This window comes from Macaca mulatta, chromosome 7, assembly GCF_049350105.2.
Source record: "Macaca mulatta isolate MMU2019108-1 chromosome 7, T2T-MMU8v2.0, whole genome shotgun sequence".
Classification (NCBI taxonomy): domain Eukaryota; kingdom Metazoa; phylum Chordata; class Mammalia; order Primates; family Cercopithecidae; genus Macaca; species Macaca mulatta.
The window spans coordinates 84,490,647-84,507,805 of NC_133412.1; the positions used below are offsets into that span (position 1 = coordinate 84,490,647).

At 37.3% G+C, this 17,159-nt stretch overlaps 1 protein-coding gene across 3 annotated transcripts in view; it reads left to right on the top strand.

The window, feature by feature from the left end:
• MCTP2 (multiple C2 and transmembrane domain containing 2) overlaps positions 1-17,159 on the top strand; it is a 258,383-nt gene that overhangs the window by 128,210 nt on the left and 113,014 nt on the right. For all 3 annotated transcript variants that reach the window (XM_015143071.3, XM_015143072.3, XM_077938743.1), the window contains exons 11-12: positions 8,933-9,119; positions 11,453-11,546. In XM_015143071.3, the coding sequence (XP_014998557.2) occupies positions 8,933-9,119; positions 11,453-11,546 (281 nt within the window). The remainder of the gene's footprint in view (positions 1-8,932; positions 9,120-11,452; positions 11,547-17,159) is intronic.

A 17,159-nucleotide genomic window follows, 5' to 3' on the forward strand; every position in this document is an offset into this window, starting at 1 on the left:
TGGGAAATGTCATTCAGTATTGATTAAAATAATGTGTGTAAGGAATTATCTAAAGAAAGTTAACCTGCTATCTCAGACTATTCAAAACATTTTATATAAATTTCCAACATACCCTGTAATTTTAGTTTTGCTACCTAGTGAAATGTTATATAATTTAGTAAAGATCTAAGGCTAGGTGTTCCCATGATGGAAGCATTTCACTGTCCTTGATGTACTTTATAGCACACCAAGGAATGGCGTTTGAGGCCAAATCTATTTTATTTTATTTCTTTACTTTTGGACCCTCTCAATTGAGATCCTCACATGTGTAATGAACAATAATATCAATATTATTGCTTCTTCCTAGGGTTGTAGTGAAAAATAGAATGAAATGAAGCAGCATAGGTGCTGTAACCAGCATACAGTAAGCCAAAAAGGGATGCTGGCAGAAGCACAGATCATCTTTGAGCTTCAGAAAAGCCCTTTGAGTTACTGGTATCATGCTAATTCTATAAATGATGAAATGCAGCTTCAGAAGTTTACACATTACTTGGCCTTGGACTTAGTCATGAGCTCCAGAGTCAGGATTTTGTGTTTTCAAAGACCGAGTAGTTTTCTCCATCAAATCACTTGCCTTGTGTTCATTCTGTATACATATTGTTTGTACGCAGATCTTAAATTTAGAACACAGATGTTGAAAGGGATCCCAACCACTATGGTGTGTCTTTCTCGAAGCTGGATCTTGGGTTCAGGGAGATGCCTTAGGGTCACCCCTTGAGGAATGGGAGGGCCTCCTTGCATCTCTCCTCTGTGGCCAGAGCATCTCAGCTTTTGCCTGTGCTCTATATTGGGATTCCATTTGAAGAAAGGGTTTTGTTGCTGAAAACTAAAGATTGAAAACCATTTATCTAGTAAAAACCCCTTCATTTTACAAACAAGGAAATGCGGAGGCCCAAGGAGGTGAAATGTTTTTTTCATCAGTAAGGTGTTTAGAGGCATAAACAGGTTCAGACCCAGCTAACCCAATACCTGTGCAGGGCTTTTTCTCAGTCAAATGCTTAGCACAGTGTCTGACTGCTTGTTGTCATTGGCTCATCCCACCTCAGAATCCTGAGATAGATGTGTGAGGGGTTCAGTACCTGCGGAATGTTGCTCCAGTGTCTCTCAATATGAGTACCCTGTTGCATGGGACTGTCTGGCATGTTGCAATATGTTTAGCAAACCTGGCTCTCACCTGATACCAGTAACTTCCCTTGATTATTGTGTGAAAAACATACAAGCATATGTATGCACACACATGCACACCCAGCACCCCTTTGTTCCATAACATGTATGCAAACACCCCTAGAGGACCAGCACTGCGCCCACTTAAGACTTCTGACCTCACCCTCCACATCTCTGGTTGCATTACTTTTTTTTTTTTCCCATCAATATTTTAATGCACTTAGGTTTCAAAATAATGGCATTCACACGTATACAGAACTAAGCATAAGAGTAAAAAACAAACCACAGACAAATCTGCAGTATTTTCTTTTGAGAATAATTGTTTTAAAGCTACTTTTTTTTTTTTGCACCATCTGCACATCCCCAATTCTATGCTTATCTTTTAGAATGCAATCATTTCTTCCATGGCCATCTCCCAGCCAGGTTTGCATTTAGGAGCAAACCCACTTCCTGTGGTCCAGTCTTTTACAGACATGGCCTGTCGGATGACTTCTGTGACCTTGTCTCTCTCTTCTCCACTCACACAGGGTAACTGAGATAGCTCAGGCTCAGGTACTTCTCAGTATCTCTGATGTTGTCACTGCTCTGATATACCAGGACCCTGCCAATACGGATGGTAGTAGGATTCGAAATTTTGTGCTAGCCCAAAGAGCAAAGATCACTTACACAAATGTAGAGAACTCTGTGTCCCAAAGTGTTATCTGAACAGCGGGAACAGGGTCCTTCTGTGATGAATGGCCAACATGTTGTTTTAGTAGGTGCAAAGAATAATGCCGCTGCATTTCACAAGTCATTGTACTGTCATGCTTCCTTCACATAATAGGAAATGCTTTTCCAAATGAGTGTTGGGTTGCTCACAGAGACAATAAAAGTAATTTAAGATGTCCCTTGTAATCCATGTTTTGTCATTTGGGTGTTCATTTATTATTTTAGCTATTTCCTGTTTGTAACTGAGACATATACCTGTCTTGGTGGTCATTCTGTTCTTCCTCTTCATGAATTTTAAATAATTTTTTTTTTTTTTTGGTATCCTTTTCCTTTTTCCTCTCCTGTAGTACAAAAGATAACAAAAGTATCTCTTGGGAGCTGGTGCTACTGCTTTACCCTGCAGCGAACTTGCAGGTGGGGGAAATCTATGATAAAATATCGACTGCTTCTCAGACTGAAAGATTGTGCTAGCATATGTACATCACTGACATGCTACTTATGGTTCCTTCTTCCTGGCTATTGTTTAAATATTTCAAGGTTTTTTTTTTTTTTTTTTTAAACATATTTGCTTTTCTTTGTGATCTTCATTCTAAGACCCAGCTATTTTATTTTCCAACTGTTGGGAAAAACCTTTTTGCATCAGGAGGCTCTCTGCTGTGCAAATGTATCTTAACTGTCTCCTCTCCACAGCCTGTCTCATGCTTTGTTTTTGGATAAAACCTTGATATTCATAACTGAACGTTACAATTAAAAATCTAGATAGACTCTGGGAAAATTCTCTTCAGGGAAGCTGTGTAGGCAGTTCAGTGGGAGGGAAGGAACATTAGCTCTGGGGTCACACATCCTGAGCTTGCTGATCATCACTTTGTCTGCTCACTGTGGGACTTGGATGGTGGATTCCCTGTGGAGTCTGGCTCTGTATCTATATAATGGGCTCACTGGCCAACTGGCAGGGTCATCATGACTAACAGTAACAACATCTACTTGACATTGTTTATTCCCTTGCGCACTCTGATGGTAGGTATTACTTATTATTAATTTTGAGATTTTTCTGCATGTAAACTGTAGGTCCTCACACCTTGGCAACTCAAATTATGCAATTTAAGAAAATAAAGTATGACTAGTAAAATTCAATGTATTTTTTTTCCTCCAAAACAGCATAGAATTTTTTGATATTTTTTGGTAAAAGTGAGCAGTGACCATCATCAAGGACATGGTAGGAGGGACATCCATTGATGGAAGGGTTGGGCAGTGTAGGTCAGCCTGAACAATACTGAAGTTTTGTAACCATGTATGACAAGGCTGGGGTAGTGGTTGCTTATGTGTAGAGAAATCACAATGGCATGGGTAGGTTGTTAGCTTGGTGATGGTTACAATGTGGACCTGCCCATTAGGCCCCTCCTCCAGGCTCTCCTGAGTCATGTGGAACTTGCTGACTTCCCCTTTTTCCATAATCCACCTACCTTCAGGTTCCGCCTGAGCCACAAGTAACTCCTAAAAACACTGGGGTTGGTGAGATGAAGGTGCTCAGGTAAGAGCCATCATCCCCTGAAACTGTGTTGCCTGCCAACTCCAGTGTTTGTTCACAGGCAAAACCAGCAAAAAAGCATCTGATCTTAGATAGAAACAGTGAGCTTTTAGGGGAGAGTAAGACATAAAGCTGAGTTTAACTGGCTCCAACTTTTAAACAAAATGTCAAGAGTATGAATATAGAGTAATATAGATTATTCCATTTTGAGCCATTTAAAAGTAATCATACCAATTTCTTAAAGTATATTTTATATTTCAAGGGGATTCTACAGATTAACTCATTATAGAATTTTCTAGACTTAATTTAGTTTGGAAAGGTTGAGAATGGGAACCCACAAGCCAATTCGGACTAGCCTGCCTCAGAGTCCCTCCTCAGTCCCAGATGGTGCTGGATAAGCGGCTCTGACATTCTACCAGTTTATTAGTGGCTCTGAGGCAGTGAAAAATCTGGGCTGGAGTATTTCTCTGGACAAATTGCACCCCATGTCGTTGATCTGCTTTTACAACCAGGCTTGACACATTCACCATTTTCCTCCTGTTCCCTGGCTTCCTTAGCCGCTGAGATTTACAGCTTTTAAAACTCTAGCACTCTTTTTTGCCCCTTGCCTTTAAGTTAAAAGCTGACCAGTCTGTAATATAAAACATAGAATTATGGTAATGAATAAGAGGTTAAAAGCTATCATGGCAAGTAAAACTTGAGCAGGTTTGTCTGACTGATATGGTAAAATTATGTGTTGAATTAAAACATTAAAATGCTGTGGGATTAATGGAGAAAGACAAGAATGGGAGGTCAGAAACAATGCTAAATCAGCACATTAACTGCCTGTGGGTTAGAGAGGGTGGCTTTAATATATGCCTATTGTAGGAAAAAAAAAAAAGTAATTTAGTCTCTTTTCTTCAGGTGAGTAGAACAACGGCATTTTAAATCTGAGAGGCACCTAGTAAATACATTTATTTCAATTCCTTTCCTACATAGGGGAAGAAACAGAGGCTGCAGAAGATTTAGTTATTTCACAAAAAAACACTGTAATTTGGAGTTTTTGACTTCATGAGTTTTGTGACAGTGCTGACATTCATTCTTTCGTGCATTCAATTTATTCAAATCCAGAGCACATCGTATGTTGGGCAGAAGGCAAAATACTTGAGGATTCAGTGGACAATGATACAGAAAAGGCTGCTGTCCTTGGGCTACTACAAGTAAGCAGGCAGTGGCAGTAGGTGGAATGAGGACTGCAGGTCCTGGCATCATGGATGCCAATTTGGGCTTAGAATGAAAGAGGAGGCTTCCTTGAAGAACAGCGGTCTAAGCTGAGACTTGTAGGAATAGTGGTAGTTAACAAGGAGACAGAAAGAAGAGCTTTCCAGGAAGACAGCATAACATAGGCAAAGGCCTGGAGAGGGGAGAGAGCACCTTCCCTCTGAGAACCTTGATGGAGTGGAAAGATCAATGGTGTCACATGATAAGGCTAGAGAAGAGGGCAGGGGTGAAGGCACAAAGCCGTTGGATTCCATCTCTTGCAGATGAACAATGGGTGGGTGGTCCTTCTTAGACACTAACACAGCAGCGACTTGGCTATTTTGATTTCTATAATGTAAATCTTGTTGCAATGGAGCTCCTATTAATTACATTTTTAAAAAGCTGACGTTGGAATAAAAATTTCCTGGTTACCTAAGGGCCCGGTGTGTTGTACCTTCTGAATGACTGTCCAAAGACATTTAGTCCCCTTGTGTGTGAAGTCGTATGTGATGCCACTGGAGCAGACCTAACTGGTTCATGCTCATTAATTGAATTCCTTATATAGATGCTCTGAGTGTGTATTTTCCATATTGTTTCTATCAGACAGAAGGGAACAATTTTTATAGGTTTTATTGCTTTATCCATTTTTATTAACTAACAGATCATTGGATATTTTGACCAGAGTTTCTTGGGCTGTCGTGAGTTAAAAAAATTTACATTAAAAAAAAAAAAAAAAAAAGACGTGTAATTCACCACCACTAAATTACAAGTGTTTCAGTAGTTCGGGGGTCAGCAAACCAGGGCTTATAGGTGAAATCCATATGGCTGCCTGTTTTTGTAAATAAAGTTTTTTTTTGGAAAAAACTTTGTTTACATTGTCTATTACTGCTTTTATGGTACAAGGGCTGATTTTAGTAGTTGCTAGACAAAACTTATAGCCCACAAACCAAAAATAGTTATTAGCCCCTCACACCTGCCCATAACAGGGAAAGGCTAATCCTGTACCCTGCCAATAAGATGTAGCCAAAGAGAGGACAGAAAAGAGCAAGATTTACGGGTCTTCAGCAGTGACTAGAAAGACATAAGAGCCCAACCAAATTATTTAGTATTTTTTTCAGAGAAGAATCCAGTACAATAATGAAAAAGAAGAAGCCTAGTTTCTTCTTTGGAGATTTTTCGTATTGCAGATGTCTTGGATGAATGTATTATAGAATGTTTACATCTTAAATACTTTAGTCTTTGAACTTAAGAAAAAATGCAAAAAGCCATTTTGGTCATTTGATATTTCTCTTTTGGAAGGTTGGATGAGTATTGTGGTTAACAGTATTTGCAATTTGAAGGGAAAAAAGTCTTTTTGTTAAAAAAATATTCTGCTGCTTTTCTGATAATGCAGTAACCTCTTACTAGGTTGAGGTTAATGAAAATAATTCTCTCAGTCTCTGGCTAATGTCCAGAGCTTCTGGTTCTCCTTCAAACTTTATGACAAAACTGGAGCAGTGTAAGCTGGAGTTGAAATAGGTTAACCGTGAGGCCTGAAGAAGGTTTTGTATGAAATACATTTTTTCTGTCTCCCATCTTTCCTCCTCCTTCTAGAATGTGGAAATAAATGGGGACACGACGTGGGTAGAAGAGTTGCAGAATGTTTATAAAAAGTCATTGTTAAAGGGGGGCTACTATGGTAGCTTTAAATTAATTCTTAACATACTGGTTCATGTGGTGGGTCAGGACCTCTAAGAGGCTGGGTCATAACCCATGTCCAGAAAGACTAAGTTTTAATTTTGATTGACATGATGCTAATATCATGATACTAATATATCAGTTTAGCTTGTTTCTTCTAGTCACTGAGAAAGTACAAGTAAATATTTGGCTGGATTCACTCGTTAGTTATCAAAGAATGTAGAATCCATTAAGCTGATGCCTAAATCTTCAACCTGTTGCTTATAGGACTCTAATATCTAAACTAGAAATGGCTATTTTTCATGAAAGTGTTCATTCTAGTGAAGGGACTAATTTTTTTTAATCACATAAGTGGAAAACATTCGCAGTAGACAGAAATGAGTGAAAAGCTTGTGAAAATGTGTAATTTTGAGAAGAAACCCAATATTTAATTTGCATTTCATCTGGTATGTGGTTCAGCTTTTACTTAAAATTGATAAACTGCTCTGTTCCAATAAGTTGAGCACTTAAACAGTCACTAGGAAAATTTTCAGTTATTCCAATTGTGGTAATACTGCTCACAGCGTTATTAGATTACTCTAGAATTAATATCAGGTTCATTTTGAATTATCCAAGAAAAATTTTATTAGAGCTTACTTATATATTATTTCTGACCCTCAAATATTATTAGCTGTCAGAGCACTTGTATCTAAATAAATTTTGGCTGCTCAAAGAACCAACAAAACTACCATCCCAACAAAGAAGGCAAACGTTTAAAGGACAAAACTAAATTGCCATTATTAATGGTATTAAAAAGAATGTGCCATCAATAGGCTATTGTTAATTAGTAACAGTGTGATTAGCAGAGAAAATTTCTACAAATTTGGATTATTTACCTTTCCGTAAGAAAGAGCTTTATTAAATGAAAGTGTATGTAACAGTGTAAAATAATGCTTAGCAAACTATTCCTAAATAGAAATATTATTGCAATATTGGTTAAGAATTTGTGGGGACCTACTTTTCTAGAAATAAATGGTCTAAAGCACTTGACATTTCTTTCTTTCCAAGCAAATTTGATTTCCCACTTACATCATGCTTATGAAATAAAAATATTTAATAACATATTTTTTCATAGATAGTAATGCAATTTAACTTTAAAAGCTTCCCTATTGATACGGAAAAATTGTTTTGATTCAAATCAGAGGGTTATTTAAAAATACATTTTTTGTAATCTGTCTCTTATAGAAATATTTGATGGATTTATTACATGCAAAAACTCTAATGGCCACTCCCTCCTGTAATTGGGGTCACTTTTGATAAATAGGAAACAAATAGGAAATAAATGCCCACCTAAATTAATTATATGGACACATATTGATATGTAAAATATTTTAAAATATTGTAATAAAGTCTAGTAGAGTCTTTTAATGTCATATTTATTTGGAAACATGATTGCAACCTTTCTCTCAAATTTCTTAAAGTGGAAGTTTTCGTCCACATAGCCATATGGCTCAAAATTGCCATCGCTTTATATAGTATGTAAGTTTACCTATTTGTAATTAACGGCAAATGTACAAAGTCCATTGACGGCTTAGGAAAAGAATCTATCTTTATTGTTCATTCTGGGGAGCAGTGCTTCCATCCTTTTCTGAAGTCTTGAATATTCATCTTATTCTATAATTATGGAGGGTAAAGGAGAATGTAAAAAATAAAAATGATGTCTGGGAATACCATACCCCACTTTACTCCACCCCACCTACTTCACCCACCTGCATACATAAACAGAGCAGGTGTGGTCCAGGCAAACCCAGAGTTGTCAGTGTTAAGGCAAATAAATGGCTTAGCACCTCAGTCCCCTTTTTTGGTGTTTGCTTCTGTATTTAAATGTGTTTGAGGTTTTCAACATCCCCAGAACATTGGCTGTTAAGAGGCGGAAAACATGCAATTTATAGCAGATGGGTACAGCCTTTCCTGGCAGTGCTGCTGAAATGGGATCAATCAACAGCACTTCATGCTTCATTTGTCCGAAAGAAACCCACCTGGGGAAACCCTGTGGCACTGTGCCTATTAGGAAAACACCTTAACGTGTTGTTTAAGATAAAAATTCGCCAGTTGGCATTAATCAGGAAGAAAACGGTTTCTCCATTAACCCTCTCCCACTTGCCTTTCTCTTATCTTTTTTTTTTCCTTCATGTTTTGAACCATGATCCTTTATTCTCTTTAATCATAGGAGACACAGCCCAGGGAAGCCATACAGCATTACTCATAAGGCTTAAACTTTCAAACTTTTTTCTCCCTAATTTTTGATCTTATCTTTCTACAAACCTTATTTGGCAAAGATCCTAATCCTGTTTTCATTTTCCATCTGCCAATGCTGCCTTCTTTTTGATTTTCTGGACCTCTTCCTCTCCTTAATTTTAGGATGTGTTAGGCTGGGAGTGAGCATTATGAATTGGGGCAACCTTCGCTGTTCAATAAACCTAAGACCAGACAGAGTGAGTTTTGGGGGATGATGAAATCAAAGCCAGGTGCTTTGGAGGTACCACAATGGCCTTGAATTAATAACTTTTCTTTCTCTGATTCCTGAAACTTTTCTAGGTGTAAAGTGGATATCTCGGCACTCCCTCTGAAGCAAGCCAACTGCCTGGAGCTGCCGCTGGACAGCTGTCTGGGGGCTCTCCTTATGTTGGTCACACTTACACCCTGTGCGGGGGTCTCCATCTCTGATCTGTGTGTCTGCCCCTTAGCAGACCCCAGCGAAAGAAAGCAGATTACCCAGCGATATGTGAGTGTTTTGCCTTATTGTACACTCGCCCTCCTCCCTTCTCTTTTAAAACAAAGTCTTTATTGAAACAAAGTCCCTGAATTGAAAAACTATATCAAAAGAAATCTTTGTCCCAAGTTTCATTGTACGTCATAAAACAAGACATCAGACTTAGGGGTTAATGCATTAGTGAAAAGGTGACAGTAGAATTAAGAGTTGGTTTTGCTATTTGAAAAGGCAAAAAGATACTCTGAATTTTTAGCTTTTAGCAAGTCTTTAGGGAATGTTGAAATCCCCAGGGAAGCAGACTCCTGCTTAGCCTGTCTGTGTGTGTAAATAGGACTTTTAATGTAAGTTCACAAATAACTTTACCAGCCATTAATGTTTGCAATGTTATGGATACCTTTGCAGAACTTCTTAGGATCAAGTGAGAACCTGCTCGTGCCTTGTAAAGCAATGACACTAGCTGGACACGAAGGACTGCTGTTCTGAACTACTCTGGATAAGAGCTGTGTGTGATTTCTCCCTAAGTAGTTACAGTGTGCTTAACAGTCCACTCAGCATTTTTAAATGAAATGGCTGTGTCCTCTTCATTTATTTTTTGTACTCTGGCTTTCTAGGTGCCTTTATTTGCATTCTGCTTTTATCCTATCTTCTTTATAAATCAATATGTTTATTTTAGTGCCACACAGGGAAGGCATGTTTTAGGAAAGTGGCCTGAAAATGAAGCAAAGATGAATCCCTATTCAATGGTACTATCATTCTCAGCATAAACTTTAGTGTCACCAGGATCCTTCACTGTGTAGATGTATTGATTAATTGAATAATTCTTTATCTTTGGGAGTACAAGACCTAGCCACATAGCTCATTGTCAATGCAGATTGTGCATGTGAGCTTGGCATACTGTGAAGAAGGTTTGACACAACTCACTATTAACATTCTCTCTGATTAGGTAAGCAAATGAAAATTTAATGGTGAAGGATACAACTTTTCCCCAAGCTTTTCAATGGATAAGTTGACAAATTTACCAAATTCACGAGGAGTTTTGTGTATTTATAAAGTAACATTAGATACTATCTACATCTAGGTGTAAAGTGGATAAAGTAATGCCTGCTTTGAATAATGCTTTAGGATTTGAGGAGTAGTAATCGAAAAGAGGTTTGAAGAGGCTATGATCAAAATAGAAATACTGAGTGCTTCTTCAGCTAGCAAGCTGGCCAGCATGTTAGAGGGAACGAATGCTGTTTCAAAGCACAAGTTACAGCCCCCGGATTTGTTTTTCAGGTTGTAAGAACAGATCATCTTTAAAGGCATTTCCACTTCTAAGTTGTAAAAGCACTTCATTTCAAATGTGTTCTCTTAGTTTAAAAACTAATTGCTTTGTTTGTTTGTTTAGGTTGAAAATAGAGAGGAGAAACAACTTTCAAATGTTTTTAGGAATGATGCATATTAAGTTAGGCAAACTGTTATTAAGCTTGTGTTATTCTATCTGAAATGCCTAAATAACAAGTATTTTAATAGCCTTTCGTAAATCCTTGGGATCTGTTTATCTCAGATTTTTAGCTATCTAATGATGACAAATAGCATATCCAACGGTTTTAAGGCAGTGTCTTTTTCAGTAGGTGTGTTCTGGAGGCATGAGAAGAGAGTTTATCTGCTGGCCTCTTTCATGCATGATTTCTTAAGGATGCCATGTATATAAACATCCAAATATTGCTATATGTGCTTAAGAATGAGCAGTAGATGTAGATTCAGACTTTGGCTCGTACAAACTCAAGGCTAAAGTAAATATGAATCTAGGGTGATACTAGATGCTTAATCTCTAATTGAATGAGCTAGCTAAAACATAGACCAGAAAATTTACTCTGTTTCCACCCCAACTCTCTTTCCAGTGGTAATAAGTATCTGTGATGGGTCCAAGTTTAGTCCTCTGGTATCCATAAAGTTTGTACTAACGAGGTCAGAATAATGTTGTGTTTCAGAGTGATTTAAAAGTTGCATTAATGAGAAAGAAGGGGGGAAAAAGAGTATCAATGTAATTCTACCCACACATTTTCCCGGTGGGGTATCTATGCTATCACCAGGGGGCAATGTTAAAAGTAGATTATATGTGCTTCTAATTGGTTTATTTTAAATGTGTAGTTAATTAATTCTCAGCCACTTTTCTTTTAATTTGGCTGCTATAAGCGCCTAACTGTCCTGTTAACTTACATAATACATTTTGGGGGATTTTTTTTTAAGATTTCATGAGAGAAAGGAAGATAAATCTAGGATGCACTTCCTATGGGACTTTATGACATTAAATAGTATGTTAAAAAGCTGTTTTCACTTGTTATCACCTTTTCAACCCTCAGTGCTTACGGAACTCCCTGAAAGATATGAAAGACGTCGGCATTTTACAAGTGAAGGTTTTAAAGGCAGCAGATCTCTTAGCGGCAGATTTCTCAGGTACGGGACACTTTCGTTTTCTAATTTATCTTTATTTCCTGCTTTGAAGCAATCTCCTAGCAAAGCAAAATGCTTAATAAGTAGAAGTATGAATATAACATTCATGCACCTTCAAATAGAGTCATAGCAAAAAAGAGGCAGACTTGAGCAATTTCTTTCACATAATGCACCTTTTTTACACATTTCTTTCCAAATGATTTTATGCTGATTCAGCAATATTCAGATCTATTGAGCTTCAAAAATATTTGTGGATTATGAGTCACGACTTCTTTATTTGTTAAATTAAGTTGTTGGTCAAGCTTTTTGTGTAACCTCAAATGACAGCGATTCGACTTCTTGCCTTTCGCTGCTCTCTGTCTGAATCGTTCACATGGTTCATAAATCTGAGCTTGAAGTCAGATCTGGCTGGCACCTCATTGTAACAATGACCAGAGTCTAGGCCCTGGGACCACTTTGCAGTTGACATTGTCTTATAGGAAGTTTCTGTTGGTGCTTCTGTAACTTGAACTTTTAGAAAGAGGCCAAAGCAGACATGCTTTGTGCTGAATTATGCTCTGCCGCACGTAGAGTAATCCAGACACGCCAGTGTCTGACAGCGGCTCCCCACTCATTGCCAAATTACCCCCTTGTGCTGACTAACAATTTAGCCGCCTACATGACAGATGCTATTTACCAAGTAAATTGATGAATACAAAGAGTATTCTACAGCATGGTTCTATCTATTGATTCAGGATTGCATGGTTTTTAAAAATATATATCCCGTATTTTTAAAATGTGGGCTACTGTTTTTCTTCCTTCCAGACAGGAACAATTTCACTATATTTGTACAGCCTTTAAATTTCTGAGACTGAGTTTGAGGAAGTTCAACCATTGGAAAAGAGAACTTTAATTTTCAGCACATTATATTACAGACATTTTAGGAAATATAAACTTAGTTGAAAAAAAAAATTCTCCTCACCCTGCTCAAAAATGAAACAATAGAAATGATTACTCTATAAGATGATCCTGATTAGTGAGAAGATCCAAAAATGGTTTTTGGGCCAAATAGAAGATATAATTTTTGATGTTTGTAGGTGAAGTACTCAGATGATTACTCTTAATATTCACTAGTATTTTTGCAAATGTTTGTAATCTCATGTTAATTAAGACACTTTTCTTTTTACTTATATTTTATGAAAACAGTCAACATTTCACATGTGCCTTTGACATTAGTGGTTCTGTCATCCCTAAAGCACATTTAGAATTGCCTATGAGTTTCCCAGAGAAAATTATTTTTACTTCTGTCTAATTGTTTACATACAGCACTTTTTGAATGCACAATTGTTGTTCTCTCAGGAAATGTCTCCAGCCCCAAGAACTCATTTATGCCTCTAGCATTTAAAAAAATTCTTTCTGTAACTTGCATATATATATATTTGAATCTCCAGTGACTAATTGTAATGCATGAAGAGTATTTTTTGAAGGCTTGTGTACAACAACATCCCTATGTGGAAACCCTTTGTTTTTTTTTTTTTTTCCTTGAGATGGAGTCCTGCTCTGTGGCCCAGGCTGGAGTGCAATGGCGCCATCTTGGCTCACTGTAACCTCCGCCTACTGGTTTCAAGCAATTCTTCTGCCTCAGTAGCTTCTTATCCCAGTAGCTGAGTTAACAGATACCTGCCACCACACCTGGCTAACGGAAACACTTTTGAAAAACTTAATTTATTTAACCTGTCTTATCAAGTCACCTCCATATAAAACCCCCAAAACTAGTTTATATAAAGATTGTTTCAGGCCAGTGTATCATCTCCAAAGAGTATTTTAACTATTAAAATGAAGTGAATAGGAGAGGATACCTGAAGAAAGAGTCTTTGTAAAGACCCTTTCTATGGAAGAAGAATTTTGGGAGAAATGTTTTCGTTTTGTTGTTTTACATTCAAGGTATTCAGTAGATAGTTTTGGGCTAGATGAAGGTAAGTACCAACAAATCCCAATAACAATAACTGTAGTTAGAAATGAAATAATGCTGTGTGGTTTGACTAAATGCCCTGGTGTTTTACTATTTCTGTATTTATGAGAAAATTATTGCTATTGTGAATTGAGGAAAAGTGATTTGTCATTGGCTAAACATGTGTTTAGACCGTAATGGTTTTTGTTTTAGAACTGAATTTCACAGTCTATGTTTATACATTGTCAGGCTCCTGTGTGAATCCCCCAGAGTGTTCCAACCAAGGCACTGCTTTAGGGCTACAAAGTGGACTTATTCCAGATAGTTGTAATTTAACTTTTCTGTGTGAAAAAATAAGTGGATTCAGATTACAGTGAGGTAGCAATGAATACCTCTAAGAAGTTAGCGATCGTGGCCTATAGTGGGGATCAGGAGTTATTGCTGTTATCATTATTGTTACTTTGAATAGTACATAAAAAATAAAACAGACCTCAGCAGTGTCATTGGATCAGGATCAGAGAAACCACCCATTTTTGTCGGTGCCAGGAACATTTAAGAAATTAAGTAACTATTCATAACCATTCCTACTCTATACCCTTCATTTTCCAGTCACCTTACTTTATAAATCAGCGTTCATTTATTGCAGTTGCTAGGGGAGTAAAGCATTCACCCACAAATTGAAAAAAATGCATTTACTCCAGATAACCAGGGACATTCTCTAAAGAATGATGGTCATTTTAGACACGGTGCAAAAGGGAACCTTTCGTTCTTTCAGCTTTTCTTTTATCATATGTTTTCATTTTGTGGTAATTGCATGTTTCTAAAAACAACATGAAGTAACCACAATAATTGATGCTTCAGTTTAGTTTCACCTAAAGTTCAGGAATCCTGATAAAGCAAAAGTCTATAGGGATTAGTCTTGGCAGTAGTCCATGCAGAGGTTATAGTTACCGTTCTGGGAGCAAAGGGATTGCATGTCCTGGAGGAGTGAATGAATGCATACGGTAAACTCTATGCTCAGTAGTTTCCTAATTTTAAAGCCATCCACCTCTTTTCGAATAACCATTAGAAAAAGAAAATATAGGTCATTCAAGCCACTGGGATCAAATTAGAAGGATATTTCTATTGATGTTATGATTATATAGGCATAACAAGAAATTCAACTTTGGAAAAATTGAATACTCATTACTATGTTAGTATTTTAGAACATTAGAATAAAATATATATACTAAGGTGAATTTATTTCTCATAAAGTTGTTTTATCTGTAAAGGAAAATAGTGTATACATTTTCAAATGTGTTAAAATATGTGAATAAGCCTAAATCTGTGTATATTAGCAGTATTATGATATTTACAGTTGGCAAAGGCTTTAATTCTCTAATGTATAAAAAGATATATTTATTGTTTTTAAATTGTGCCTTTTTAATAAATATGCTATTTTGTTGTGATTGAAGCTATCTGTTAATAAATTTAAATATATATTTATCTTGGCATTTTTTAGCGTTTCTGACATTTGTGTATGAGGGAAGACTTTATTCAAAGAATCTTAAGTAATCTATCTTCTTTGGAGCCTATCTCTAAAATTGGTAAAAGCTATTTTTTCTCAGGTCTATGCCAATGTTAGACATGGATAGCCATAAGCAGTTATTCTAGTAGAAAAGCCTGTCAAATATTTTTTAAAGAATTTGCTTCACAAATTCCTTGTGCCCAGCATAACCTAACATTTTTAAGTGATAGGTGATGCAGCCTGATGTCATTACTTTTGTGGTAAACTAGGCCACAGCCTTGATTCATGAAACAAATGATAAATTGTACTTGGAGGCTCAAGGTGAATAGCTGTGTGTAATGTTTGACGAGACCAACATACTTCACGAAGCTACTGCTAGTCTTAAAATGCAGGTATTTTAAGAAGAAAATAACTCACATTCGAATGATTAACTGAGAAAGAGAAACATTTTATTCTGGACAATGCTGAGAAATGGACAGTATAACAGGTTTCATATCTACAGTAGAGGCCCAGAGAGAAAGTCATGGTATATGCTGCCCAGGGGCACATCTGATCATAAATCAATACTGTTGTAAGAAAATACAAACTTAATCTCATAAACTGTAAAAAGGTAATATAGTAAACAATGGGCTAATGGGAAAATTGTTAGAGAACTGAAATGTTTTTCAGTCCAGACTGTATCACCTTTCAGTATACATGACAACAGCAATCTTACCCATTGAGAGAGATCAGCCAATGAAGAGTAGGAAACTGTCTTGGTATGCTCAGCACATGTGTGCAGATTATTCAGGATAGCCTTATTATAATTGATAGGATGCTGCTGAGAAGCTGCCAGGATTGTAATGTGTTAGGGTTAATTCAGCACTAGGAATTGAAACATCATGGCCACCATTGGCATGATGCGTATGTCAAGTATTCCACACCAAATCAATGATTCTTCTGTAACATTCTTAAAATCAAAATGTAGTTCATACAGGTACCTTCCTGTTACTTAAGCTTTCTCTTTATTAGTTTTATTCTCTAAAATAATTCTTGTAAGAGACCTCCTTCCCCATAAAGGATGTTCCAAAGGCAAGAGGCCATTCTTCAGTCTCCCTCTGCTTCATACTCATGGCCCTTACCCTGTTCATCCTAGGATGCCCCCTACCCACTCAGAATCCTGGCATAATAGGAGAACTAGAAACTTCAGGGAGTTTTCTTTAACTCACCATGCCAAGAGTAGCAACAAAGCAATCAGAGCAGCCCTCCACGCATAGCTCAGTGTGGGAGGACATGAAGTGACATAACAGCACAACAGAAAGTGCAGTATAGGCTTCAATATCCTCTCTTTTTATGGCACAATCCCATTGTTTAATCTGTTCGCATGTGGCTATAAAGAAATTCCTGTGACTGGATTATTTATAAAACAAGAGGTTTAATTGGCTCACAGTTCTGCAGGCCGTACAAGAAGCATGACGACTTCTGCTTCTTGGGAGTCCTCAGGGAGCTTTTACTCTTGACGGAAGGCAAAGCAGGAGCAGTGAAGCAGGAGTCTTACATGGCAGGGGCAGGACCAGTGGGGTAGGGGATGCTACACACTTTTCAATAACCAGATCTCATGAGAACTCTATCGGGAGACAGCACCAAGAGAATAGTGCTAAACCATTCATGCAGGATTCACCCCCATAATCTAATCACTTCCTGCTGGGCCCCACCTCCACCACTGGGGATAACACCTGGATCTGAGATTTGGGTAGGGACATAGATCCAAACCATATCACTCATCTTCATTTTTCATGTTTCCATTATTCTAATAATCTATATATTATGATGAGAAGCTAGGGAATTATCAGGAGACAATGGAGGGACAAAACTGGAAATATCATCTTGACTCACAATTTGGAGTTGCTTGCCTTCCAGAATTCTCCTGGGGATTTTTATTTCACCCTTGAGACTTTTTGGCACTCTTTGCCATTAAAACAAAAACACAAAACCAGCCATCAATCATGAAAAGTTTCCAAATATATCTGGATCCTCTTGGTATCTTGGTAATAAAGGTGTCAGTCGGACCCTTTTCTCTTTCCACTGTTAATAAATGAAATAACTCCCAAATTAGCATAATCTCAAAATATCTATCAGAGGAGAAATAAACATATGTTTCCAGACAAGAAATCCAGGTTATTATAAAGTATCCTTATTT